Consider the following 26,262-nt stretch of genomic DNA (forward strand, 5'->3'; position numbering starts at 1 on the left):
ACCCGCGGGTCGGGCGGGGAAGGAGGGCAAGTCAGGAAATGACATCAGAGGCCTGTGTTTGGGGAGGGGGTGGTCTGCGCCCGGCCGGGGCGGCGGGGGCGGAGGTGCCCGCCGGGAGGGGAGGGGGCCAGGTCGGGGGGTGGGAGCGGGGCGGGAGGACCTCGGCGAAGCCCGCGGCCGGGGGGCCGGAGCAGGGCCCCTTCCTGGGGGAGTTTCCCGCCGCGGCCGCCTCCCCGCCTCTCCCCGCCCCCTCTCCGGGCCGCTCCTTGTATGGTCTGCGCGCCGCGCTCTCCCCGCCCTCTCCCTCCCTCCGTCTTCCCTGCGTCCCTCCCCGCCCGGCTGGACCGGGACGCAGAGTCCGCGGACTCGGCTGCGAGGCGGACCCTGGCAGACGCGGTGCGCACGCTCCGGCCCGCGGTGAGGCGCGGGGAGCCGCCCGGCGGCCGCCCACGGGGTCGGGGAGCCGGGGCGCCGAGGGGAGCCGGGCCGCGGCGCCGGGGGCGGGGGGCTCGGTCCTCAGCCCGGCTCGGCGCTGCGTAACCCCGGCACCCCCCGCCCCCCGCAGCCCGGCCTGGCCATGGCGGCCCCCCGCCCGCCTCGCGCGATCTCCGTCTCGGCTCCGGTGTTTTACGCCCCGCAGAAGAAGTTCGCCCCGGTGGTGGCCCCGAAGCCCAAAGTGAATCCTTTCCGGCCCGGCGACAGCGAGCCGCCTGCGGCCGCTGGGGCCCAGCGCGCACAGATGGGCCGGGTGGGCGAGATCCCCCCGCCGCCCCCAGAAGGTAGGTGGCCGAGCTTGGGGGCTGGACCTCGGCGGGCGCCGGCCTAAGGGGGGAGGGGTTTCGGGAATTCGGGGGATGTCTGGAAAGGTTGCGGCGGAGGGGGCTGGGCGCAGACACCCAGTCCCGAGCAGATGTTCTTAGCTCATCGCGGAGCTCGTGGCTGGGAGCCAGGGCTCCTGGGACAGTTCCAAGTCCCCTCGCCTGGGGGTGGGAGGCGGGAATGTGGGGCACGAATATTCCCCTCTGGGTCCGTTTTCCGAAGTGAAACGGGAGATGCACCCCCTCCTTTCCTGACCCGGGGCTCTCAGGGCGCCCTGCAAGCACTCCCCCCCCAACCCCTTTACTTTCTTTCCTGTGCGTTCCGGAACCCTCGAGAGACTTCTTGGGTTAGAGGTTAGGGGTTAGAACCGCTTCTTCAAGGAGGGGAACCTGACGAAGGGTCGGGGGGCCCCTGCTGACCGCCCCCCGTCTCCTTCCAACCCCAGACTTTCCCTTACCGCCTCCTCCGGTGGTCGGGGAGGCAGACGACGCCGAGGGCGCCCTGGGAGGTGCCTTCCCACCTCCGCCGCCCCCGATCGACGAACCGTTTCCCCCCGCGCCTTTGGAGGAGGAGATCTTCCCTTCCCCACCGCCCCCGCTAGTGGAGGAGGGAGGTCCCGAGGCCCCCACCCAGTTCCCATCGCAGGTACGGAGGCCCGGGAGGGGCAGCCAAAGCGATCACATCCCCAGGGAAGAAGAAGGAGGGTCCTTTTCCGTCGACTTTGGCGGCATCTCTGCCCTCCGGGAGGGCGGGGTGGCTGTGGGGAACTGGGATGGGGCGCTCTGACCCCTGCCCCTCTAGCCCAGGGAGAAGGTGAGCAGTATTGATCTGGAGATCGACTCCCTGTCTTCGCTCCTGGATGACATGACCAAGAACGATCCCTTCAAAGCCCGGGTAAGGGGCTGGAGAGCAGGGGAGGCAGGCCAGGGAGGAAGGGCTGGGGCTGGAACCCCACAGCCTCCTCTAAGGCTCTTCTCTCCCCTCTGCCTCCCTTCGCAGGTGTCATCTGGATATGTACCCCCGCCGGTCACCACTCCATTCATTTCCAAGTCCAGTACTAAGCCTGCAACTGGGGGCACAGCACCCCTGCCTCCCTGGAAGACCCCTTCTAGCTCCCAGCCTGTGTCCCAGGCTCAACCTCAGAGCCAGACACAGTTCCATGTCCAGTCCCAGCCCCAGGCCAAACCCCAGGCCCCTCCCCAGCCTGTGCCTTTGGCCACCACCCAGCCTCGGGGGCCCCTAGCCCCATCTCCAGCCCCTAAGTTTTCTCCGGTGACTCCCAAGTTTACCCCTGTGGCTTCCAAGTTCAGCCCCGGAGCCCCAGGTGGACCCGGGTCCCAGCCCCATCAGAAGCTGGGGCCCCCTGAAGCTCCCTCTTCCACTGGCAGAGGCTCCCCTCAGCCCCCCAGCGTTACCTATGCTCAGCAGAAGGAGAAGCCCCAAGTGCAGGAGAAGCAGCAGCCAGTGCCCCCACCGACTCAAAACCAAAACCAGGTGAGGGATGCAGGGAGACTGGGCTGATTCCCCGGGGGCTGGAGGCCGGGCAGGCAGGAAGGCCGGGCTGAGCCCTGGGGGCTGGAGGCTGGGCTAAGTCCAGGATCCTGAGCCTGAGTGGGGTGTGGGGTGGTGGGATCGTTTTCAGCCTCTAGCGTTGGATGGTGGAGAAAGTGCTTCGGTGGGGGGAGAGCCTGGCAGGGTCTGAGGCTGGGTGGGGCCTGACTGGGAGTGAGGTGCGCAGCACAGACTCTTGAGTTAGGGGGAGGATTTGGTGCACCTTTTCCTTTGCCCTGCCCCAGAAAGTTAAAGCGAAGGATGAGATCATCAGCAGTCCAACTTCAGATCTTCCCCTTTCTTGGATTCTTGAGTTAATCTCTGCTCTTCTACGAGCTTTCCCTGCCCGAGGGCCCATCTGGTGATAAGAGCCACTGGCAATAAACGCTGGTAAACACTGGCTGAGGCAGCCAGTGACTGCTCAGTGCCAGGCACTGTGCTCTGTACTCGGGAGGGAGGAGACCTCGGAGAGCTTGAGCCGAAGGGAGTCAGTGGACCTGTAACAGAATTCCTCGCTCCCAAGACCCCAGACAAGTTAGGTGAACTTTGACCCTCAGTTCCCTATCTACCTTCACAATGGTGATAAGGATTACCTGAGCCGGAGCTGATGCTGGGGGTCTGCACTGAGCACATGAATGCTCAAGGTAGCAAAGTTACCACTCTTGTCTGACCATTCCTGCCTTGCAGTTCAGGAGACTGATCTTCTGGGTTTAAGGGATCTTGTCAGATACCTGGTCCAAACAACCATGGAATTAACTGACAGCATGGATTTCTGTGTGTGCGTGTGTGTGCGTGCGTGCAAAGCAAGAGATGCCAAGTGCCAATGAGTTTTGCAGAATTCGGTTGTTACAGGAACTCCAAACAGGGAGCCAGTGTGGAGGCTGGCACGTTAGGAAAAGGCATCAGGGTGCAGGTGTGCCTTTAATGATGGTGGAATTTAAGAATCCAGAGAGGAGAGGGAAGGGCATTCTAGTGGGAACCGCATGAGCAAAACTCAAGGGCACAGATACACCAGGGGTGTCTGGAGGACAGAAAGTGGAAGGCTCCCCAGGGGAAATTGTAGAGCTGTACTTAGAGAGGTGGGTGGGGACTTGGGGGGCCAGCGGAGATGAAATAGTGCACCCAGGAAGCCTGGGGGTCCTGGAGAGGCAGGAGTGTTGTCTGGGTAGAGGTATGGCTGCGTCCGGAGGTTTTGGGGAAAGTTTTTCCGGCAGAGGTGTGGACTAGATGCAGGAGGTCAGTGATGTGTGGGGGTGCACTCCTGGGTGATGGTAACATTGGCAGAAATGAAAAATATGGCCCGGATCAGAGAGCTCTTACAAAGGAAGCACCTCCAGGCTTACTAGCTGATAAGGAGTTGGAAGAGGATGGGAGAGGAGTTAAAAAGAAAAAAAAAACCCGGATGTGTTGGGGAATGACAGCGTTGCTGACAAAATAGAGAAGTCCAGAAGGGGAAATGGTGTGGACGGGAAGGGGAGGGTCTGGCTGTCAGCATGTTGAGCAATGGGTTCCAGGAGGATCTCCTTGCAGCTGGAACTGTCATTCAGTCAGAAATGGGACGTGTGGCAGGAGAGGGCCAGGGTGAGGTGTGTGAATGCGTGCTGGTCACGTGGGCGGTCGTGTGCGGCGAGAACTGCAGCCTGGGGGCGCTCACACCGGATGGTGGTCAGGGTGGCATCTCCGAAAGAGAACGGTGGCCGAGGAACCCCATCAGTGGGGCTCCGAGGGGGATGAGGGCTCAAGTAAGGCCAGGGATTGGACGATTCAGGATTCAGAAGCTGTGTCCTTTTGAGGGGCAGTGAAGGAGTGAGTGGGTGGTGAGAAGCTTGGGAGTTGCCCAAGTAGCCTGTTCTTAGAGGTTGGCAGGGAAACACCTTGGGAAGATGTGTGTGCGTGCGTGTGTGTGTGTGTGTGTGTGTGTGTGTGTGTAGGGTTGACATTAGGGGAGGAAGGCTCAGGTGTGTGTGTGTGAACCAGGAGGAAGAAGCCTATGGAAGAGATGGGTTGGTGCCAGCTCCACCCTCAGGGCATTTCCAGCCCAGAGACAGTGGATGGAGTGGCCTCAAGCAGGCTTTTGTGATGAGGGAGCTCGGGCTGGCCAGCTTCCAGCTCCTGGGTCACGTAGGAGGTGAGGTCATCTGAGAGCGAGGGGGCAAGGCCGTAGGGGGCTGGAGGCGATGGAAAGGTTTGAAACAGTTGCTCTGGGGCAGGCGAGAGTGGGAACCTGCAGCAGCCAAATGCCAGCCAGCCATGCCTGGATGGAGGGTGCGGAGGGCCCCGCAGTGTTTGGTGAACTCCCTCTGCAGTCTTGTCCCCATCTACTTTCTGCAGCTGGGAGGCAGAAACAGGAAGCGGGCGGTGGCGTGGGCCCAGGGTTGATTGAGATCGGACTAGATAAGCAACGGTAGCCGACTGGTGGCAAGGGTAGCTGTGAGAGCCTTGTGGAAATCAATGGTCAAGGGAACTGGGCCTGGGGGGCGGCCAGACGGAAGGAGCGGATGCAGAAGGCATGTGGGAGAGGGTTGGGAATCGGAGGCGCCAAGGCTTTTCCGAGCAGGTTCCTTCAGGAGGTGAGAATGGGAAACGGGGAGGAAGTGATGGTCGGGAGGTGGAGCCCAGGGTCTTGGAGGTGGCGACCCGTAAATCTCAGATCCGAGGGGTCCCACGGTGGAAGGTGACTGAGCCGGAGGGATGTCTGGAGCTGTTGGAGTTGAAGAGGCGTGAGTGCCGTGCATGTCAAACCTGGGACGTCGGTGCTGGCAGGCAGAGGGGGGAAACAGCGGCTGGATTGTGTCGTGGAGAAGCATGGATACCCAAGGGGAGCTGATATTCCAAGGAATGGAAGAGGCATCTAAGTGGCTGGTTGTGTCGTCTTCCTCTGTCCCCAAGATGCTGGGAGGGGAAGACTGGGAGCAGAAAAGGTGACACTTACGTAGAAGAAGCGGCTTGCAGGAGACTCCCACGGTCAGTTAAAGACAGGAGGAGGCAAGGGAAAATGGCTGAAGCTGGAACGTCTATAGCGGATGCAGCTCTTGATGCAGACAGGTGTGAGAGTGGTGGAGCCAGGGCTCTGGGCAAGGTGACCACGGGAAGAGGGAACTGGGTGGCTTTGAGGTTCCCCGTGTTAGGGACTAAAGGCATTGGCAGGTAGAGCGTTCAGTGGTGGGGCCACAGTCCTGGGTGGACTTAGCAGTGGAGACCAACGCAGCATTCCTGGGGGACCATGTCATGGAGATGCTGCTACAGGTCGGACAGCCCCCGTGGGGCCTCCTCCTGGGATGTCTCAGGGTTACTGGCACTGCTGACCCCCCAACTTCACCCCCACCCCCAATCTGCAGCTGTCTCAGGACCCCCCTGAACAGGAGGGGCGGGCTGGCCGGAGAGGGGCCACTGGAGAGTGGCCCTTCTCTGAAGCCTCCTGGGGAGGGCCTGGGGTCAGCCAGGTGGTCCAGGAACGCCCCTCGAGGGAGGGACCCTGGGGCGTCTGCGAGGGAGCTGGGCGCTGGGGTCTAACCTGACTCGCGCTGTGTTGTACCCTCACGCTGACAGGGGCTGCCGGGCAGCCGGCGGGACGGGTAGGTGTGTGTGCGTGGGCCTCACCCGCCACCGCGCGCCGGTCTCTCCGTGGGGGCCGTGTCCCAGCATGCTCTGTGGGGTTGACGCGTGGCCTGGCGTGCTTGGCGCTTCTGTGACCTGAGCTGCTGTGTGCGTGGCCTCCGTCCGCTCAGTCGTTCCAGCCTGTCTGTGTCTTCGGGCAAAGCGGGTGGCAGGTTCATCCTCGTCCCTTGATTTGTGTGGTGCTTGGGGGGTCGGGGAGGGAGGTTGAGGAGCTTTTGGGGGTCCCACCAACCTGAGTATCTGGAAACCAGGAGACAGGGCGGGGGGTGGGATCCATCCTTTTCGGGGAGAAAGCAGAGAAGCCAGCTGGGGTGGGTTCTTGGAGGGCGGTGCCCCTTGAGAGGGAGAGAGGGCATGAAGAAAGTGCTGGGATTTCAGGTGCGCCCCGCTGGGGCCCCAGGGCCTCTGACACTGAAAGAGGTGGAGGAGCTGGAGCAGCTGACGCAGAAGCTGATGCAGGACATGGAGCATCCTCAGAAGCAGAGCGTGCCCGTCAGCGGTGAGAGCCCACCACCCCTCCTGGAGCGACGGCCCCTCCGTTTCTGGGCCGTTCCCAGGCCTTCGGCTCCCGGCCCTGTCTGTCTGATGCCAGCTGACCCCTCACGAGCGCTTTTCTTTTTTTTGCCATCTCTCCTGTTTCATCTCCATCCTCCCCGGCCTTCCCAGAGTCCTGTGGCCGGTGTCACCAGCCGCTGGCACGTTCGCAGCCCGCGGTTCGCGCTCTGGGGCAGCTCTTCCACATCACCTGCTTTACCTGCCGCCAGTGTGAGCAGCAGCTCCAAGGCCAGCAGTTCTACAGCCTGGAGGGGGCTCCGTACTGCGAGGGCTGCTACACTGTGAGTCCCGGCGTCGGGTGCGGGGCACGGGGCTCAGCCGGGGTTGCGGCCGGCACGGGGCAGACAGCTGGCCCTGGGGTGCCGGTTCCCGGCCCACCTCCAGCTGCTGCCCACCCCCTCCGCAGGACACCCTGGAGAAGTGCAGCACCTGTGGGCAGCCGATCACTGACCGCATGCTGAGGGCCACAGGCAAGGCCTACCACCCGCAGTGCTTCACCTGTGTGGTCTGCGCCTGCCCCCTGGAGGGCACCTCCTTCATTGTGGACCAGGCCAACAGGCCCCACTGCGTCCCCGACTACCACAAGTGAGGACCCCCCGCCCACCTCCGGGCCCTTCTCTGGGTACCAGCAACGATTTGTCTGGGAGCCAGGCTGCCCCCGACCCCAAGACCGCTCTTCAGTCTCTGGGGCTTGCTTGCTGTCCCCACCTCCTGTCTGTGGATAGCAGGGACCGGTTCATCTGGACTTGGCTGTCCAGTGCCCTTTGGCCTGCCAGCTTGTCCCCTTCCCCAGGCCAGGGCTCACTCTCCGAGGTTTCTTTCGGGTGTCGTCTTGCGTTCAGCTCTGGGCCCGAGTGACTTCATTTCACACGCAGGCTGCATTCTGCCTTTGGAGATCAGCTGTTTGGAGCTCGGGGTTTCCCCTTAGAAACAGTGTTTACAAGGTAGCTGCTTTCTGAGGCCAGCGGCAAGGTTCTCATGATGGAACCAAAGGACGGAAAAGTGGCCTGCCGTCTCATTTCCCTGCGCTTGGGCGGAGGTCAGCACCCGGCGCCCCCACCTGACACACTGGCCTTCCGCCCCGCAGGCAATACGCCCCGCGATGCTCTGTGTGCTCGGAGCCCATCATGCCGGAGCCTGGGCGCGAGGAGACTGTGCGCGTGGTCGCTCTGGACAAGAACTTTCACATGAAGTGCTACAAGTGCGAGGTCGGCTGCACCCCCCGCCCCGAACCCCCCAGGGGAGGGAGGTTGGTGGGACGCTGCTCACGGGTCAGGCAGTGGACGGTGCTGGCTTGCAGGACCCGGGTGCTGCAATTTTGAGGGTGGGCAGTGGAGGTGCCCACACCCGGCCCGCAAAGATGCGTCCTTGGCTTCAGGATGGCGGTGTGGGCTTCTCCGTGAGGTCACTGACTGATACAGCAAGGAGAGGGGGCCGACCCACGGGGAGGGAAGGGTGCAGCTTTGTCATGGGAGGTTGGGGGTCTCTGTGACGTTAAAGGAGTTGGAAGAGAGGTGAGGCAGGTGGGAGACACCCCACTGGAAGCAACCACTGCCCATGCTAGGGAAGAGTCCTCAGGCACAAAACTGGGGGTGAGAGAGGTGGGGATAGGAATGGGGGGGGCTGTGGCTGGGCCAATGCAGAGAGAGCAGGGCTGAGCCGTGAAGCATCTGGCCTCCCAATGTAAAGATGGAGGTGGGGCGCGTGGGTGGGGGGCCTCCCGGCCAGTGCGCTCTCTTTGCTCCTCCCAGGACTGTGGGAAGCCCCTCTCCATTGAGGCGGATGACAACGGCTGCTTCCCCTTGGATGGCCACGTGCTCTGCCGGAAATGCCACACTGCCAGAGCCTAGACTGAGTGAGGACTGGCCCCCTTCTCAGACCACAAGCCCATTCCCCCATCAGCGGACAGCCCATTCCCCCATCAGCGGCCCACGTTGAGACCACGTCCCCTTCACCCTCCCCACGGTTATTTTTTGACGTCCAGCCCCTCCCTCCATACCAAACCCCACCCTAGTCTCCTTCGTGCCCTGATCCAGGGCCCCTCTGTGGCCTTGGGGCTGCAGAGTCCCAGCCCTGGGGTCCAGTCCTGCAGGGACCACCCACCATCGTCCAGGTAGCCCCGCCTGAGGGGGCACCTGGCTGACCACTGCTGCTTGCTCCGCTGCGCCCACGCCCTCAGCCTGCCCTCGAGCAGCTCCGGCCTCTGCTTGCTAAGGGCCAGGAGACACCCACACTCGACCTTCTGGAAGGCTGGGCTGGGCTTACCAGCCTGGACATTCCCCCCACACCCCCCCCGCCAGCCCCAGCCCTAGCCCCTGTGCTGCCAGGTTGTGGCTTCAGCTACAAATAAAAGACAGTGTTTTCCAGAAGGCTTAGTAGTTGACTCTTTTGTACCTCCAGCCCTTGAGGATGAGATGGAGGAGATGTTTAATCGCTCAGTCGTGTCTGCTGACTCTGCGACCCCATGAACTGTAGCCTGCCAGGCTCCTCTGTCCATGGGATTCTCCAGGCAAGAACACTGGAGTGGGTTGCCATGCCCTCCTCCAGGGGGATCTCCCAGATCCAGGGGTTGAACCCACGTCTCCTGTATTGACAGGTGGATTCTTTACCACTGAGCCACCTGGGAAGCCTGAGATGGAGGAGACGGGGGGGATTAAAAAAAAAACACACAAAAACCTGGGGTGAGGTTTCTGTTTATTTACAAAAATATATATGTATATGTATATAATATATATTACGCCCTCCCCCAACGCCCACAATTCACTTTTTTACTTCTACCCAACCTCCCTTTTTAAAACAAAGAGACTTCAGAGAGCTTCAGAGGCAGTTCCTCGGGAAGCAAGCAGGAGCAGCACCGACATCCTGTGTCTGGCGGGTCGAGGGACCTGGGTCCCATCCTTGCTCCCTGAGGACGGGGAAGGGGAGGGGAAGGCTCAGTCCTTGAAGCCCTGAATACTGTAAAGAATGCGCTTCTGGTGGCCCGGGAGCGTGATCCCCATCTGCACCAGGTCCCTGTGGGCAAGGAGAGGGGCTGGGTGAGTGCTGGGGCTCCATTCCCAGCGGCCCCGCCCTGCCCGGCCCCAGGGTCCTCACTCGGCCGTCAGGTCCAGCACGCACTCCATGGTGTCCAGCCCGGCGGAGCGGAAGTGCAGGGCATAGCGCTTCATTCGGATGGACTCCAGCCACTCGGCCACACTCCGGTAGGGGATCCCGTCGGAGCCGCTCAAGCTGGGCAGGCGAAGGGTCACCCTGCAGGGCGTGGGGGGGACCCCTTAGTTGCACGCAATGGGAGATGCAGGACTTTCCTGAAACTGGGGCTCAGCCTCCGTGCCTGTGCGGCTGGTCTGCAAGCCGGGTGTCTGACACAGATTATATAGACTTTGCGGGTTAGCCCGGCCATTGTCTCTGAACCCATTTCCTGGCCTGTTGCCTGGCAACAGCCACAGGGCAGGCTGACAGTCGTGCGGCACTGACAGACCTAGGGACAAGAGGCAGTTTTGGAGCTCCAGACAAGGGACCACCGGCCCACCAGCACTCCAGTGGCCAGCTCTGGGCAACTGATGGAGGCCGGTTAAGACGCCAGGATCAAGTATCCCGGTTGAGAGGAAGCAGGAGGTGGAGAACAGAGGCCCCGGAAGGTGGATGTAGCCTCGCCTTTTCTCAGGGTGGCGCCCGGGAGTTCTGGGAGCAGCCCCCAGCTTGCCACCTCCAACCTTGTCTGTTATTCTTGCACTCTGACCCCCACAATACAATGAGTGTTCCTGTTCTGAAGCCAGCTGGGGCCAAAAACCATTAGCAAAGTAAATCTGCTGGGGGGAAAATATCCAACATTCCAGAAAGATTAGCACATGCGGTCTCCAGTGCACGAGGGAGTTGTGCTCCAAAAAGATAGTTTCAAAAGTTGGAACTGGGAGCACGTTTTCTCCCAGAAACAAGGTTATATATGGCGGTCTGATACAGAGGCCAGCACACCAGAGTTGCTTTACCCGATAAAGCATTTGAAGCCGTGCCTGTTTCTCCCATCTCACCCCTGCAACCAGTCGATCCTCTATTCTGGCACTGTTTTCGGTAAAATACATTTCTGACCATGTCCCTCCCATGGACAGTTAAAAAAAAAAAAATTGGTCAGGGTCAAGTCCAAACTTCTCTGCACCCTGCATTATTTGCAACTGACACACCCTCAGCTCCCCAACCCTTGTTGTCGACATGACCTGGGAGCCTTCCCAGACCCCACACGGTTGCTTCTCTCAGTCAGGACACGCATCCCCCCACTGGCTCTTGTCAGTTTCTCTGTCTTCCCTTCCCCATTGTCAGGGACCAAGCCCCCTGGAGCAGGTAGCAGGTTGGCAGCCACTTGCATAAACTTTCTCTCTCAGTGTGCTTGCTTCCTGTGCTGCGCTTGGTCGCTCAGTCACATCCGACTCTTTGCAACCCTGTGGACTGTAGCCCACCAGGCTCCTCTGTCCCTGGGGATTCTCCAGGCAAGAATACTGGAGTGGATTGCCATGCCCTCCTCCATGGGATACCCCCAACCCAGGGATCGAACCCAGGTCTCCTGCATTGGCAGGCAGATTCTTTGCCACTTGAGCCACCAGGGAAATCTCCATCAAACTAGAGCTATCAAGGCTGAGACACTGTACCTCCTCCATCAGAGCAGACTCTTCTCGAAAGTACAGACTGGAATCCTGCCTCTATGCCTGACTCTTGGGAGCTCCACAGGCCCGGCGCTCGGTGCATGTGGCTGCTGCCCGTTTCCATTCTCCCAGACCTACGCTCCCCACCCAGCGTGGTTACCTGGGATCAAAGTTGGCAATGGTTCGCAGGGAGTGGGGGTTGGCGTGCAGATGCTCCAGCTGTGCCTTCAGGTGGTGGAAGGGGGGCCGGCGGGCACGGTCGTAGGCCCAGCAGTTCTTCATGAGTTCATAGAGGGGGGCAGGGCAGTCCATGGGCGGCGGCAGCCGGTACCCATCCTCAATGCTCTTCATTACCTACAGCGAGGAGGAGGGCAGGAAGCTAGCCTGGCAGCCCAGGAAGAATACCTCTGTGCACACAAGATCATTGCCACAGAGCCTCTGAACCCTCTGACCAGAGTGGGCGTGGTCAAGACAGCAGGGCATGAGGTGAAGGGGACCAGAGAGGATAGGAATGCAGATAAAGGGTGAAGAAAAAATCAGGGTATTTGTAGGAAAGGGCCGTGGAGGATCTGGGGAGAGGACGGGAGGTGTGAGCAACACCAGGCTCACCTCCTGATTGCTCATCTCCCCATAGGGCTTGTCCCCGAAGCTGAGCACCTCCCACATCACGATCCCAAAGCTCCACACGTCGCTGGCCGTGGTGAAGATCCGGTGGGCGATGGCTTCGGGGGCTGTCCAACGGATGGGGATCTTCCCTCCCTAACAGGGCACATGGGGCAGAAAGCTGAGGAGTCCCAGCACTGAAGGGCATGGGAGGCTACCGTGTCCCCGTGACCATGCCTCTTGTGCCCTGTATGCACTGACTGCTGTGCGTACAGCGTGTAGTTGTGGGTGTGACTGTGTATGCGATAGGCGCATAAGGCTCTAACCTGGGTTTCATAGGTGCCGTCGAAGTTGTCCAGGAGGCGGGTCAGGCCAAAGTCAGACACCTTGCAGCACAGGTTCTGACTCACCAAGATGTTCCTGGCGGCCAGGTCCCGGTGGACATAATTGTGGTCACTGAGGTAGTTCATGCCGGATGCTATGCCCTGCAGCATGGCCACCAGCTGCCCAGGCACTAGCTGGTCCTCCCGCTCCTGCGGCAGGGGGTGGGCGAAGTCAGGGGCTGGGCCAGGTCTCCTCTTCCCAGAACCGGGGTCCGTGCCTGGGCGGGGCTCTGTGGCCAGTCCCCTTTCCCAGCTGGCCCTGTACCCTCCTCACCCTTAGGAAGGCATCCAAGGCTCCATTCTCCATAAACTCCGTGATGATCATGATGGGTTTTCCTGAGACACAAAGCACACATCACCCCAGCAGCCTCCACCCCTTCTGCACCCAGAACCAGACTTCCTGCCCTCTGAGAGCACAGCCACCCTCCACTTCCAGTGGTCTCAGCCCTCCTCTCCCACCCCCTCCCCTGGCCCCTGCAGCTCTCTTGGACCCCACCCCTCATACTCTTTGTGACCACGCCTTCCAGGTGCAGAATGTGCGGGTGATTGAACTGGCCCATGATAGTCGCCTCTCGAAGGAAGTTCCACCACTGGCCATCGGGAGATGTGTCTTTCAAGGTCTTAATAGCCACAATCTTGCAATCCTGGCTGGGGAGTCTCAGGGACCCCCGATACACTTCCCCAAACTCTCCTGGGTGGCAAGAAAACAGGGTCACGGCCGGATACACTGTCAGGCTCCCGAGGGGGACAGGCAGCGACCTCCCCAGTCCTCCAGTTCCCTTTTCTTCTCTGGCCCAGAGGATCAGAACCATGGTGTACCCTCCTCCCTGAGACAGGGCTGGGCTGTACTTCCCAGGGCCGGGCGGGAGCCTGAAACGGGAGGGCAGCCCTGTAAACTATTTAGCGCTGCCTCCCCACCTAGCACAGTTCCGGTGCTCAGCAGACACTGGGCACGGGGGTACCGTGCGGTGGGGCTGGACTGTGTTCACGAAGGGCAGGCTGGTCAGGGTCAGTACACAAGTGACTGGGGAAGCTGACCACTGCCGCCTCTCTTCCGCAAGCTCCTCCGGTCACAATTCGGCCAGCTTGGCTACACAATCGGCCAAGACACTGCCGAGCTTTGTTCTCTGTTCAGATCCATTTCCCCTGGTGACCCAAGGGATCAGGGCAGCCCAAGGACACTGGGCCCCTGGTGGGGTGGAATGCGGGAGGCCCTGAGTCCCTCCCACATTTGGGAACCTTCTGAGAAGAGCCTGAGCCTGGGCACAGTGACCCTCTCTCTTGACAGAGATGATGTGTCTAATGCTCTTGATCAGAAATTTCACAATCACAGAGACAGATGGTGCAGGAGGTGGGGGCTGCTCCAGGACACCTGATAAGGGGGTTACAACGTGAACACAGTGGTTTCAGGACACAGGGTACAATGGGGAGGAGACTCATCTGGGAGCTCCTGGGCCAGAGGAGGGGCCAGCTGGGCTCCGCAGGGAAGGGCCGGAAGGAAGAGGCCTGCTGGCAGCTCTGCGCTGCCACACAGAGGGGACCACAGGGCTCACCTTCCCCTATGACGGTGTCCACGACCAGCCAGGCTGGGTCGAGCTCCTGGGTGAAGTCCAGGGCTCCCTGGGCAGGGTCTTCATACGCCTGGAGGTCAACGTAAGGCTTCAGCCACAGCTTGTCCTCTGCAGGCGGAAAAGGGTGGACTCAGCCCAACTCCAGGGGCTCAGGGGTACTGGTTCAGGAGGGGCCAGCAGTGAAAGACAGTGAAGTGAAAGAGAGTCTCCTCCCTCAGCAATTAAGCCTCCATAGCCCAGTCACTCCTCCTGTGTCTGCATGCAAAGCTTATGTGTCCTCGCCTCCCAGGGACCAGAGCAGCAGGCAGGAAGGCAGACGCGAAACGTGTTCATGGCCTCGAGTGACCCAATCTTCCCGAGGATCCTTGACCCTAAGTCCTTGCCTCCCTCCTCCCCACAGGTCACCACCCCGCTCCGGTCACTCACAGCTCATTCACATTCCCAGACAAGCCTGGCTCCTGCCCCATGACCTGGATGGGCCCCAGACTCCCCCTTTGGTGAGGTACCTAACGAGGTGACCAGTGGAAAGCCCACATGCCTGGAAGGAGCCTTTTCCTCCCTCCTGGCCTCAGCCCACAGACCCGGCCAGGCAGGGCAAGGAAGGCGGCCCAGACCTGGGCATTTCTGTACGGTAGCTCTGACAGCTCACAGGTAATTGCACAGAGCCTCTGGGGGACTATTAGTACAGAGTTAATTAACCAAAGTTAATTAAGGAGTGAAACACCACAGCCCCGGAGACAGCAGAGCCCACTCATGCCCCCAGAGCTGCGCTAGCAAATCTGGGTCCCTGGGTCCCGTCCTAGGAGCACCTCCCAACATGCATGCTCACACAAATATGTGCACACAGGTGCTCCCGGCTCACCTCGGTCTCCATCAGCGACACGATCTCGCTGCCTCTGCTGCCGCTGGTGCCGTCGCCGCTGAGCTCTCCTGTCGGGGTGGGGACCAGGGTCTTCAGGGGTCCAGGACCACCTCAGAGGCCCAAATGCTCTTTAGCTGAGCCCTCCCCAGAAATAACAGGGGGTGGGAGGGGACACAGGAGTTTTGGGACTAGGGGGTGGGAAGGCTGTTGGGACTGCATTCAGGAGCTTCTGCCTGGACACAGGGGACCCAGGGTGGGGAGGGGAATTGGGGGCACAGGAGAAACACCTGGAACGAAAGACCAGCATCCCGAGCAGCAGAGCTACGCCCAGCAGCAGCCCGAAGATGATGGCCACGATCTCGCCTCCAGTCAGGACACTGGAAACTGCAGGCACACGGGGTGAAGACGTCGGGGGGTGCTTAGGGCCCCCAGGAATGATGGAGGTTAAAAGGGCACATGCAGGGGGGTATGCATCCCCCAACCAGGGAGATGGGTATGGGTGTGGGTGAGAAAGCCTGTGAGAAGGGTCCCATCCAGGGACCATCAGCTTGGGCTGCCAGCCAGTGGCCCCTGACCTGAGAGGTTAGGAGACTGGACCGATGCCGGCCGGCAGTATATGGCATTAGGATGTATGTCTGAGAAGGAGGTGTGGTGTGAGTCTGTATGGAGCTGTCCACCCAGGAAGCTTCTGTGTGTGCGTGTGTGTGCGTGTGTGCGTGCGTGTGTGTGTGTGTGTGTATACAGGAAGGAGGTCACTAACCGGAACAGGGTCTGAGAAGCCTCAGGGGGATGACAGGTGTGTGTGTGTCTGGGACAGAAAGCAGAATAACCCACTGACCTGGTGGGCTGGTCCGAAACTCATGGTCAGCGGAGAAGGGGCCGGGGCCCAGAGGGGTCACCATGCGGACTCTGACGATGTACGTGGTGTCGGGCTGCAGTTCTGTCAGCAGGACTCTGGGCTCTAGAACCATCTGGTACCGCTCTTCGTCCTGCAGATGGGGGTGTTCATGTTATCTGGGCCGTGCCACACCAGACCTGGTGGAGGAGATGGGCAGTCCTGGGAACATGCGGGAGGGGAGGCTGGGGAATGGTCAGGGCAGGGCTCTTGACGGGATTCTGCCCTGAGACAGCCGCACAGGTCACTGCGGGCTGTCTTCTCCCATCCTGCACCCCAGGCTAGGAAATGTCAGGTGCGTCCAGGCATGGACATTGGAGATGTTTAGTCTCATTCTCACCTGGTTCAGCACGTGCAGCTCGTAGCTGAGGTTTCCCCCAGGGCTGCGGGGCCGAGACCCTGCCCAGGTCAGCTCCAGCTGCCGTGGTGCCTTCTTCACCAGTCTCAGGGACAAGCCTGACAGGGACTCTGCGAGTTCAGAGGGAGGAAATCACTTAAGTAGCTTCTGTTGGCTTCTCACCCATCAACTTGTCCCCATGGTCCTATGCTTCCCCTACTCCCCATCTTCTCCAGGCCTTGCTGGCCCACAGGCCCCTCACCTGCAGACCCCATGTTGATGCTGAGTGAGGCGCTGGCAGGCTTGGAGGCACCCAACCCCGACACGCCATTCTGGGCTTCCACGTTGAAGGTGTAGTTGGCGTGGGGGTCGAGGCCGTCCACACGCACTGAGGATGCTGTCAGCCCGCTAGGGCCTGCAGAGAAGCGCACACCTGCCCCGCAGGGCTGGCAGGGCCCCCCGTCCAGCACTGCTTCCTGACACTGAGAACACTCCACGTTGTATCTGATATCTTCGCGTTCCCCCAGGTCTGCTGGGGGTTCCCAGCGCAGGGAGAGCTGAGTCCCTGAAATGGAGAAGCTCAGATTTCGGGGGGTTGAGGGGGGACCTATGAGAAAAGACAGGCCATCAGTAGGGGCCAGCGTTGCTCTCTCCCCAAGCTGCTGGCTCACAGCCTCCTCCCAACACCCTGATTCTCAAAGTCCTCCGAAGTTCCTGCCAGATTTGATTCCTAGTGAGGAAAAGGTAGCTTAACTGCACCTCTGTGCTCTCCTAGGAGAGCAGGGGTGCGGGCTGAGGGCATTAAGTGGCTGGCACCCTGGATGGTCCCAGTATCTTATAGGCTCTGGAAAGTTCTGACTCCAACACAGGCTTAGCCACAGTCCTGTACCCCCTCACAGACAGCCAGGCCCTGGCCCCGACTCACGTGTGCATGCAGCATGGGGCCCCTCCCCAGAAGCTCGGTAGTGCCCACTCTCACAGGCACATTCCGTGGCCCCTTCAGCCTCGGCTGTGCTATGTTGGGGGCACTTGAGACACTGGGGCGCATCCACGTCACTCCGATAGGAGCCGCTCGGGCAGGCTGGAGAGAGAATGCCACAGAGCCAAGATTGTCCAGCATTTTACAGGCAGAATCATATCCCTCCCTCCAATCCTTTGTGCTAGAAATACCCCGGCACGTGTCTCCCTAGGGCCATTGAACACTCAGTGTAAAAGTCAACTGAGATGGAGCGTCGGCTTCCTTCTGGCCCTTGGCATCCGGGAGTCCCTCCCACAAGGGGCCCCTGCAGGTTCTCCCCACCTCCTCAAGTCTTCTTACCAAGGCATTCTTCAGCATCGCTGCTGCCCTCCTCATACCCAGGCTCACAGTGGCACCGCCCCACCGGTACCAACCACTCGCCATCAGGGCTGCAGTGCATGAGGGGCGCACCCGAGGGGCCAGGGCTGATGTGCGCGTGGGGCAGGCAGGTCCCTGCCACTTCGGCCAACCCCCCAGGTCCAGGCAGAGTGTCGGGGAATCGGGCCAAGCCATGCACAGTCTCAGGGCAGCGCTGGTAGAAGACCCGGACGGACACCAGGGCCACGCAGGCACCCGGGTTGTGGAAGGCAAGGTAGAGGCCTCGGCGGGTCAGGCGGCCCAAGGAGCAGCGCTCCACGTTCATCTTCACGGCTCTGGATGCGAGGTCTCGGACGGTGAAGCTCTGGTCGGCAGCCACCGTGGTTACCTGGGAAGGAGGTAGGGGATGAGGGAATAAGGCAAAGTCGTGCTTCACTCCCACATCGCAGAAGCGACTGCTTGCTTGACACTTCACAATTTATACAGCCATCAACGGAAGGCTGATCATGTGGCAGCTACTGAACCAAGCATTTTTATGTGCATTAATCCTGCAAGGTGGAATGGATCACCTCCCCATGTGACAGATGAAGAAATTAAGGCCAAGAGAAGAAGAAGAAATGTGGATAAAATCACCCAGCTACCACCTGGTGGGGCTGGGATGGGAACCCAGGCTTTAGGACGCTACAGCTCTGCCTCTTCCCAACACAGGTGTTCCCAACCTCAGTGGCAATGAAGTGATCAGTTATAAAGTGCGTCTTCGTTCATTTCTTACTAATAACCAACTTTACAACAGCTGCTCTTTGGAAAAAAACATGAGAGTACATCCTGTAATAATATGCTCCCTTTTCTTTCGCATTCCAGTATGTTTTCTTGGGTAGGAAAGAAAGGGAAAAGATTAGAGAGTGGCCTGCAGAGAACTGTCTTCTTACACAACTCCTCTAGGTACACTTATGGGCGTGTCACACACAGCTGCGGTGAGCACCGATGTAAAAAGTCCAAATACCTCTCCCCTGCCCTCCCCCCATGCCATGCTCTTATCTCAATGGATGCTCATAAAGGCCTCTAAAATAGATGAGGCTGGCACTCATTAATAATAATAAAATATTTTTATCACCATTTCAAGACAAGGAAAAGCTCAGAGAGGTTAAGTGACACTCCCTGTGTTGGGACACAGCTGAAAAGGTACTCGAATCCAGCCCTTCTGATTTCTAGTCCCATATTCTTGTTGTTATTCCACACCTACACCATCTTCCCGTTTTTGCCACCTTCTCTCTCTCTGAGCAGAACAGGGTCATGGAAGGGAGTGGGGCAAGGATGAGCATCAGGGCTGAAATGGCCACGAGGGGCAGGAGCACCTTCTGGAACAGGGGCCGCCGGAGCTGAATGCCCACGTCCTGGTCACTCTCCATGTACAGGAGGTTGAAGGTCTCCTTGCAGCCCAAAGGCCCTGCTTCCCCGGGGAAACTCTTGCAGTCCCGCACGGTAAACTGCAACTCCACGTGGACGCGTGAGGCCTCCTCTCCCCGGTAGATCCAATTGGTGCGAAGCCAGTGGTCAGTATCTCTGCCTTCTTCCACGGGGCAGTCCTGGTACATGTACAGGGGTGTCCCGTTCAGTATCTGCTGCACCTCACTCCACTGTGAGAGGAAAATCAGAGTCAGCCCCCAAGTCATCAACACCTACTCCCCAAATACTCACTTTCTAGAGTGGAGGCAAGGAAGCTGCTGTCAGAGCTCTACAGGTTCACACTTCTTGTCCTGCTCTCTCTCAACCCCCAAGCACCAGGATAGTAGGGTAACTACTTAAGATTGGGGACTTATTTGGATATAGCATAAGCAAGACAATGGGCTTCCTAGGTGGTGCTAGTGGTAAAGAACTCTCCTGCCAATGCAAGAGATGCAGGTTCAATTCCTGGGTCAGGAAGATCCCCTGGAGGAGGGCATGACAACCACTCCAGTATTCTTGCTTGGAAAATCCCAGGGACAGAAGAGCCTGGCGGACTATGGTCCAAAGGGTTGAAAAGAGTCGGACATGACTGAAGCGGCTTAACATATGTGCAAGACAACACCTCCTTAACAATCCTGGCTGGCCGGCCCTGGACCCTTCAGTGAGCCCACTCCAACTCTAAGAGTATGAGTACCATTTTCACCTATTTCATCAGCAAAGCTGTCAGATACCCCAAAGGCAGATTTTGGTAGCAAAAGCTCACTCACAGACTGTTTCTGCCTATTTGTTCAGAGGAGGGGAGACTACATATGACATGAAGGCTCCTGACTTCTGGAGGGCAAGAGTAAGCATAGAACTCTTCTATATGAGGGAATCTCATCCTCTCCAATGTTCCTTCCAGTTATGGCCACTATCAAAATCAACAATGGAAACAGCTGGTTGGACTCCTAGACATCATCCAGTTCACATTGCTTAACTCTTTAACATTAAAAAAATGTTTAATCTTAGTAATAATAATGATGGCCAGCACTAATACAGTGCTCATCAAGGGCCAGTCACTCTTTTAGGCATTTTGGATGAAGAAGCTGAGTAACAGTTCAGTTAAAGGACTTACTTGCTCAAGGCATCAGCTATTAAGAGGAGGAGCTGGGAGGTGCACCCAGGGATTCTAGGCTCCAGAGTTTATGCTCTTAATCATCATGTTTCTATGTGCTTATTACAAAAAGCCAAAGAATAAAAACCTACATAAAATAAAAAGTGAAATTCTTCTTGTCCATCCACCCATTCTTAACAACCTGGAATAAAGCTTCCCAGATAATTTTCAGTGCTTCTAGAGAAATACTTGAATGTTTTCTCCTGCGCATGTTTTTCATGGTTTTTTAAACATATACATTTCATTTTATAACCTACTTTTTGCTTTTAACAAATAGTCTTTGAAAGATATCCATAGCAGTGTGTGCTGCTGCTGCTGCTGCTAAGTCGCTTCAGTCGTGTCCGACTCTGTGCGACCCCATAGACGGCAGCCCACCAGGCTCCCCCGTCCCTGGGATTCTCCAGGCAGGAACACTGGAGTGGGTTGCCATTTCCTTCTCCAATGCATGAAAGTGAAAAGTGAAAGTGATGTTGCTCAGTCATGCTGATTCTTAGCAACCCCATGGACTATAGCCTACCAGGCTCCTCCGTCCATGGGATTTTCCAGGCAAGAGTACTGGAGTGGTTGCCATTGCCTTCTCTGGCAACAGTTTATAGATCTACCTAGTTCTTTTCAGCAATTCATAAAATAGTATCTCATTGTATGGATGCACCATAATTTATATAATTATTTACCTATTGTTGGATATTTAGGTAACTTCTAGCTTTTTAAAAAAATTTTTAAGTAAATATGTTTAGATTTATATGATTTCTATAGAACTACTATATATCCAAATTGTCCTTCACAGAGGCTTTATCAACTTACACGTCCACACTGCAGGAGGTGCATTTTCTCAAAACTTCATTAACACTGGACATTAATGAGCTTTTTACTTTTGGCCAATCTTATGGACAAAACAGCTTCTGGCCATTTTAATTTACCTTTCTTTGGGGAGGAGGTTGTGGCATTTTTCTTTTGTTCACTGTCTATGGGTCTTTTTATGCAGTTATATTTTTATAACTTTGCCCAATATTCTACTGTCATCTTTCGAATCCTTTCAGTATCCAGTTGGATAAGCTTTTTTTTTTTTTCTACATTACAGATACTATCCATTTGTTTGAAATGTGTATTTCATATATTTTCTCCATCATACCATTTAATTTTGCTAGTGCTGTCTTTAAAATTTCTTACATAATAACATTTTTTTCTTCTTCCCTTTTTCTGTGTTATGTAAATATTTTGCTTGGGAAGCTCTCCCATCCCAAATTATAAAGATCTTCTACATTTCTCCTAACATTCTTATAGGTTTGGTTTTTAGGTTTAGATTTAAGCTTCCTAGAATTTATTTTTTTGTGTACAGTGGGCTTCCCGGGTAGGGCTAGTGGTAAAGAACCCACCTGCCAATGCAGGAGATGTAGGAGACGTGGGTTCGATCCCTGGGTTGGGAAGATCCCCTGGAGAAGGGAATGGCAACCCACTCCAGTATTCTTGCCTGGAAAATTCTATGGACAGAGGAGCCTGGCGGGCTACAGTCCATGGGGCAGCAAAGAGTCGGACACTGAGCGACTGAGCACATAGTGTGAAGATGTAACTTTACTTTCTTCCTTTAAAAAATTAGGGACACTGAATTGTCAGTTTATCAACTAGGCTATACCTTGCACATTGATTTGCAATTCCAATGTTATCACAGACTAAAATCTCAAGTATGCAGGTTTGTTTGGGGACTTTCAATTCTGTTGCATTGACCTGAATATTCTTGCGCAATACCAAGTGTTTTAATTATAACTGATGTATAGTATGTTCTGATATCTGGTAGGACAAGTTTTCTATTTCATTATTCTTCTTTTTCAAAAGAATTCTCAGCCATTCTTAAGTATATTCTCTGCTAGATGAATTTTTAAGAAGCACTCAAATTCTATAAAATATGTCAGTGATATTTTGGCTGCAACCCCCTTATTGTATAAAGAAGAGACTGAGGCCCATAGCAAGCTCACTTTCCCGAGGATTTTAATTACTACTTGCAGTGTTGGAAAAGGTGAGGAAAAGTGCCATGAACTTAAAAGTTCGGGGTGGTGTGGTGCAGGCGCAGAAGTATACGTCACTGTGAGGCACGTATTTTTTGTATTAGGGTAGGGGGTTCAAAGATAGAACAAGGGGTATCCCGGCTACAGCGACGGCAGGCAGCAAGGGCCTGTTCTTAGGGAGCTGTGATGGGGAAGCCGGAGTGGAAGGCTTAGGGTAGAGGTCAGGTGGAAAGGTGGTGGGTGGTTAACGCACAGCTCATTAGCTAGACTGCCAGGCCTGCAGCTGGAGCCAAGAGAGGCAGATGTTTGCAGCTGTAACTCGCTTCCCTTGGTTCCAGCAGTGACAGATGTGGGAGAAGCAGCTGCCTGGGATCCACAGCAAGGATCCTTTCACTTATCACTCTGGTTGCTGGCTGCTACATAGGTCTGCTCTGGGGAGGCTGAATCTGAATGTGTGTGTGTGTGTTTTGAAAAGACGGGGAGGGATGGAAGGGACACAGCAGACAGTGGAAATGTGCCTGCTGCTGTCTTCTTGCCTTCCTAGTACAAAGCTGTTTAGCCTGAGCTGCGAAAAGGGCCTTGCTTCCACTCCAGCCCAGATAGGGGAGACTTATTTGGGTGGGGAGTGGCAGGGGTAGCCCCTGGGAGCCTGCAGACGGCCCTGCAGCCCTCACTGTGGAGTGGTGAGCTGGTTTATGAGATGCGGCACCTATTGGAACTGGCCTACTCCAGGATTTTCCGAGCAGCCCCTCCTGTAGGATACCTTATGATTTAGTCTATTAATTCTAATTACAGGCCACTCCACGGGAGAGCCCAGAGTGGAGCCAGGACCCTGCGATCCAGAGGGAAAGAAACCAAGTAACCCCAACGCCAGAAATGGAGGCTGGATTCCTACTGCTGTAGGAAAGAAAAAGGGACACCCAGAGAATAGAGTCCAGGTTCAGAGGGCAGAGGGCTGAGGCCAGAGTCGTGGAGGCTGTGGCGCTTGCGGAGACTCCTGTGGTCCCAGGCCCAGCTCCGCTGAGTGGCAGCTTCGCTCTGGGACTCACAGGATCCTTCCCCTGCTCACTGGGTCTTTGGAATATCCAACAACTTAGAATGCATGGTGTACCTGGGCTGGGGAGAACGGAAGGGCCAAGGGCTCTCTAATGGGGCAGCTTTTAACTTTGAGAGAGTCATAGATGCTTTGAAGAAGGTGATGAAAACTCTGGCTCTCCTTTTCCAGACCAAAAAAAGAAAAAAAGTCCACATACAGCTACCTAACTCTGAATACTCTTTGATGGGGGCCTCTGACCCCCTGAAACCTATCTGCGCAACTCCACTGGGATGGATGGACCCCAGATTAAAGACACTCTTCTGTGTTTGGGTCTCAGCCCCCAGCCATCCCAGGGATGGTCCATTCTCTTCCTAGGGGGGCTGTCACTCTCATCTTCCTCCAAGTCCTTGCAAGTATTGAGCCCTTCCTCGCTGGGGCAGGGAGAGGAGAAGCCAGGCAATGGAGCTTTCCCCATGGGGTGAAGCCTGACCCCCCGAGTCCCATTCAGGAGGCTCTGACTCACCTCCCCTCCCCTCCCCCTCCCGGAGGAGACACTTCCAGTTTTTCCAGCTCTTTTCTCCGCTCCTCCACCCACCTCACCATCCCATTTCCCAGTGGCCTTCAGCCTTGAGCCACCCCAGATGCCCCCTGACACTCACCCCATCCTCTGGGGGATCCAGGAGCCAGCCCAGCTCTTCCTGTGCCTTGCTAGTATCCATTAGAGTGACTGAAGGTGGAGAGAAAGGGGGCTGTCATCTCTGGGGGAGGCCCCGCATGTGCAACTCACATTCCTTCTCCTGGGCCCATAGCCCCGAAGCTTCAGCATCCTGTACCCTCACAGCTGTAAGTTCCTGAGGTTTAGGGGAGGAAAACCTCCCCGGAAGGAGGATTGAAGAAGAGCTCCAGCGCTTAGTCTGTCTTCCTCCCGAGTGTGAAGGGAGAAAGGTAGAGTCGGGCAAGGGTTGGAAGGCTGAACCTTTGGCCAAAGTCAACGGCAGGAAGAGCAGTCAGTCCCAGCGAGGCTGGGCAGCCTCTCACTCGGTAGGGACCGTCAGGTGTAGAAATGGAGGGGCGGATGGACAAGAGAGGAGCTTGGCTGCTGGGGATTGTTGAGTGGGTGGGTAGAATGTGGACAGGGGACTCTGGAGGGGCATCCTGGGTGAGGGAGCTGCCTCCCCTTGGCAAAGGGCCTGGCCTGCCTGTAATTGAGGTGGTGGAGTGGGGTACAGGCATAGCCAAGAGTCCAGGAAGCGGGGATAGCAGGATCACAGAGCATGCAAGTGTCCACAGGAAAGGCTTGACCTCTGCAGCCGGGAGCCCCTGCACCTAACCCACCCCCAGCTGCAGGTCCCTCTGTCCCCGGGCTTAAGATGGCAAAAGGGGACTTCCACCTCCGACTTCCGAAGGTTCAGATCTCTGGGTTGGGAGCCTGAGGCTGGGAGTGCTTGGGAATGGAGAGTCCCCAAGATTGCTGGGGTGGGAGGTTGCTTTCAGCAGAAACTCACTCTCCACCCCCACCCCACCCAGGAGCAAACTGCTGGCCAGAAGGGAATGGGGTGAGTGACCGGGAAAGCAGCTGTTTGGGGTTAAAGGCCAAAGACTGGCCTGGCCAGTCGATCGCCTGGCAGCCGGGCAAAACAAGAGCACTGGAGAGGGGCTGCGAGGAGAGGGCCTCTCTGGAATGCCGGCTCCCGGAGGAGGAGGGGGTGGGGCGGGGCGGGGCGGGGCGGGGGTCTGTACCTTCCACGGCGCGCGCCCCCGGGGGCAGCGGGGCGCAGAGCAGCAGCAGCACCAGCAGCAGCCCGAGCCCCAGGGGCCAGCGCCGCTCCATGGCGCTGGGCCGGGACCTGGGACCGCGGCCCGGACGGCGGGGCCAGGTCGCGAGAACTAGGGTAGCCCGGCCGGCCGGGCGGGGGCGGGGAGGGGGCGGGGCCAACGCCCGGGGCGGAGTCCCGGCCTCACCTGGATCACCTTCTTAAAGGGACAGGAGGGCAGGAAGGAAACTTGTAAAACAGGCCATAAACTTCAAAAAAACCGGAGGCGCCTTGACCGGAACGAGACAGCGGGCGCCGCCTAGTGGGTGGGATTGGGAATCGACTTGGCTTCGTGCTCCGTTGGACCCTAAACCCATCCCTGTCTCCAGCCGGCCTTTGGCCTATCTACACCCTGGTGTCCCCTCCCTTCTCCCTTTCTTCAGGGCCCAGCGCTGTAATAGACACCGGGAGGGGGAAAGCAGGGTAAAGAGACACGTCTTGATGTTCCCGTCGGGGAGGCTTAGGTGACCATCATGCAAGGCGAGGTCGGTTGGAAGCAAGTCCGGGCGGGGGCTCGGTAGGTGAGTCTTGAGGGAGGAGACTTGGGTGAGCTGGGTTTTCTGGGCGGCAGAGATTGGGCAAGGCGTGAGCGAAGGCCCGAGGGCAGGGAGCCTCAAGGTGCCTCTGGGAGTGGTAAGGGACCAGTCTGACTGCTGGGCTCAGGACTATCGTCCTGGGAACCAGGCGGGAAAGGCAGGTGTGGGCCCAGGCAGGGAAGATCTTGGTAAACGCGTGAAGTTTGCACATTCGTGCACACTTTACAGAACGATGGGAGAAACTGGTGAGGGCTTCTGAACGCTAGTGGTAACAGGAGCTACTGGTGTAGACAAACGGCCCTCGCCCCTGTTGGAGACTGTTGTTTTAGTTGCTCAATCGTGTCCCACTCTTTGGGACCCCTCGGACTGTAGTTTGCCAGGCTCCTCTGTCCATGGGGTTTCCCAGGCAAGAATACTGGAGCGGGTTGTCATTTCCTTCTCCAAGGGATCTTCCCGACCCAGGGATCAAACCCTCATCTCCTGCATTGGCAGGCGACTTCTTTACCACTGAGCCACCTGGGAAGCCCCTGTTGGAGAGTGCCTCCCAGTATATTCAATACATGTTTCTTCAGTTTCCACTCTGCTTGCGAACAAGCTCTGAAAGCTTTAAAGAAGAATCCTTGCTCTAAACAAACTATTGTCTGAGGAGTGTTTGCAGGGGCTGGGGCATAAAGCAAGAGCAGAGATGGCTAAAGTGACAGATGGGAGGCACACATTAGGGGTGACAGTAGCTCCAGAGGGAGTGATCGCCCACTGAGGACCGATGGTCAGTCCATGCCTGGGGCCTCCCCTTCCTGCAGCCTTCTCTGGCTCCATCTCATCTGGCTGACTCATTCATAGTTTTTCTATCGTTTGAATTGTTGCATGTTTTGGTCATCGTGGGGGAAGGGAGGTGGTGCGTTTTAGGTGCTTATTTTGTTTCAAAAAACTAATCCTTCTCAAGTTTCTTTTTTTACATACAGATAAGGACAGGAGGAAAATGGCTCATAATTTCCTGGCCCAGGCTAGCCTCATTGGCATAAATAAATAAATGGAATCCAAGTACACTGGTTGGAAAATTCACATGGAACAGAAAAGAAACAAAACGGAAAGTAGAATCCTCTCTCTTCC

The 26,262-nt window shown here is 57.3% G+C and overlaps 2 protein-coding genes across 2 annotated transcripts; one reads left to right on the top strand and one right to left on the bottom strand.

Annotated features, from left to right (window-relative positions):
- Positions 1-356: 356 nt before the first annotated feature.
- Positions 357-8,880, top strand: ZYX (zyxin). The gene is made up of 10 exons (XM_068972656.1): positions 357-417; positions 566-779; positions 1,265-1,464; positions 1,621-1,713; positions 1,819-2,313; positions 6,367-6,487; positions 6,655-6,824; positions 6,950-7,128; positions 7,631-7,751; positions 8,295-8,880. The coding sequence occupies exons 2-10, from the start codon at positions 578-580 to the stop codon at positions 8,391-8,393; spliced, it is 1,680 nt and encodes a 559-aa protein (XP_068828757.1). The 5' UTR covers positions 357-417; positions 566-577; the 3' UTR covers positions 8,394-8,880.
- Positions 8,881-9,311: 431 nt separating this feature from the next.
- EPHA1 (EPH receptor A1) lies at positions 9,312-24,633 on the bottom strand. Its single transcript, XM_068972578.1, has 18 exons — positions 24,543-24,633; positions 23,462-23,529; positions 18,520-18,801; positions 17,147-17,552; positions 16,754-16,909; positions 16,091-16,435; positions 15,832-15,959; positions 15,435-15,585; positions 14,884-14,980; positions 14,597-14,664; positions 13,717-13,842; positions 12,669-12,854; positions 12,438-12,499; positions 12,107-12,313; positions 11,787-11,936; positions 11,338-11,531; positions 9,637-9,792; positions 9,312-9,555 (listed from the first exon to the last, which is right to left on the bottom strand). The coding sequence occupies exons 1-18, from the start codon at positions 24,631-24,633 to the stop codon at positions 9,477-9,479; spliced, it is 2,952 nt and encodes a 983-aa protein (XP_068828679.1). The 3' UTR covers positions 9,312-9,476.
- Positions 24,634-26,262: the final 1,629 nt, after the last annotated feature.

The sequence above is a fragment of the Capricornis sumatraensis genome, chromosome 5 (genome assembly GCF_032405125.1).
Source record: "Capricornis sumatraensis isolate serow.1 chromosome 5, serow.2, whole genome shotgun sequence".
Taxonomy (NCBI): Eukaryota; Metazoa; Chordata; class Mammalia; order Artiodactyla; family Bovidae; genus Capricornis; species Capricornis sumatraensis.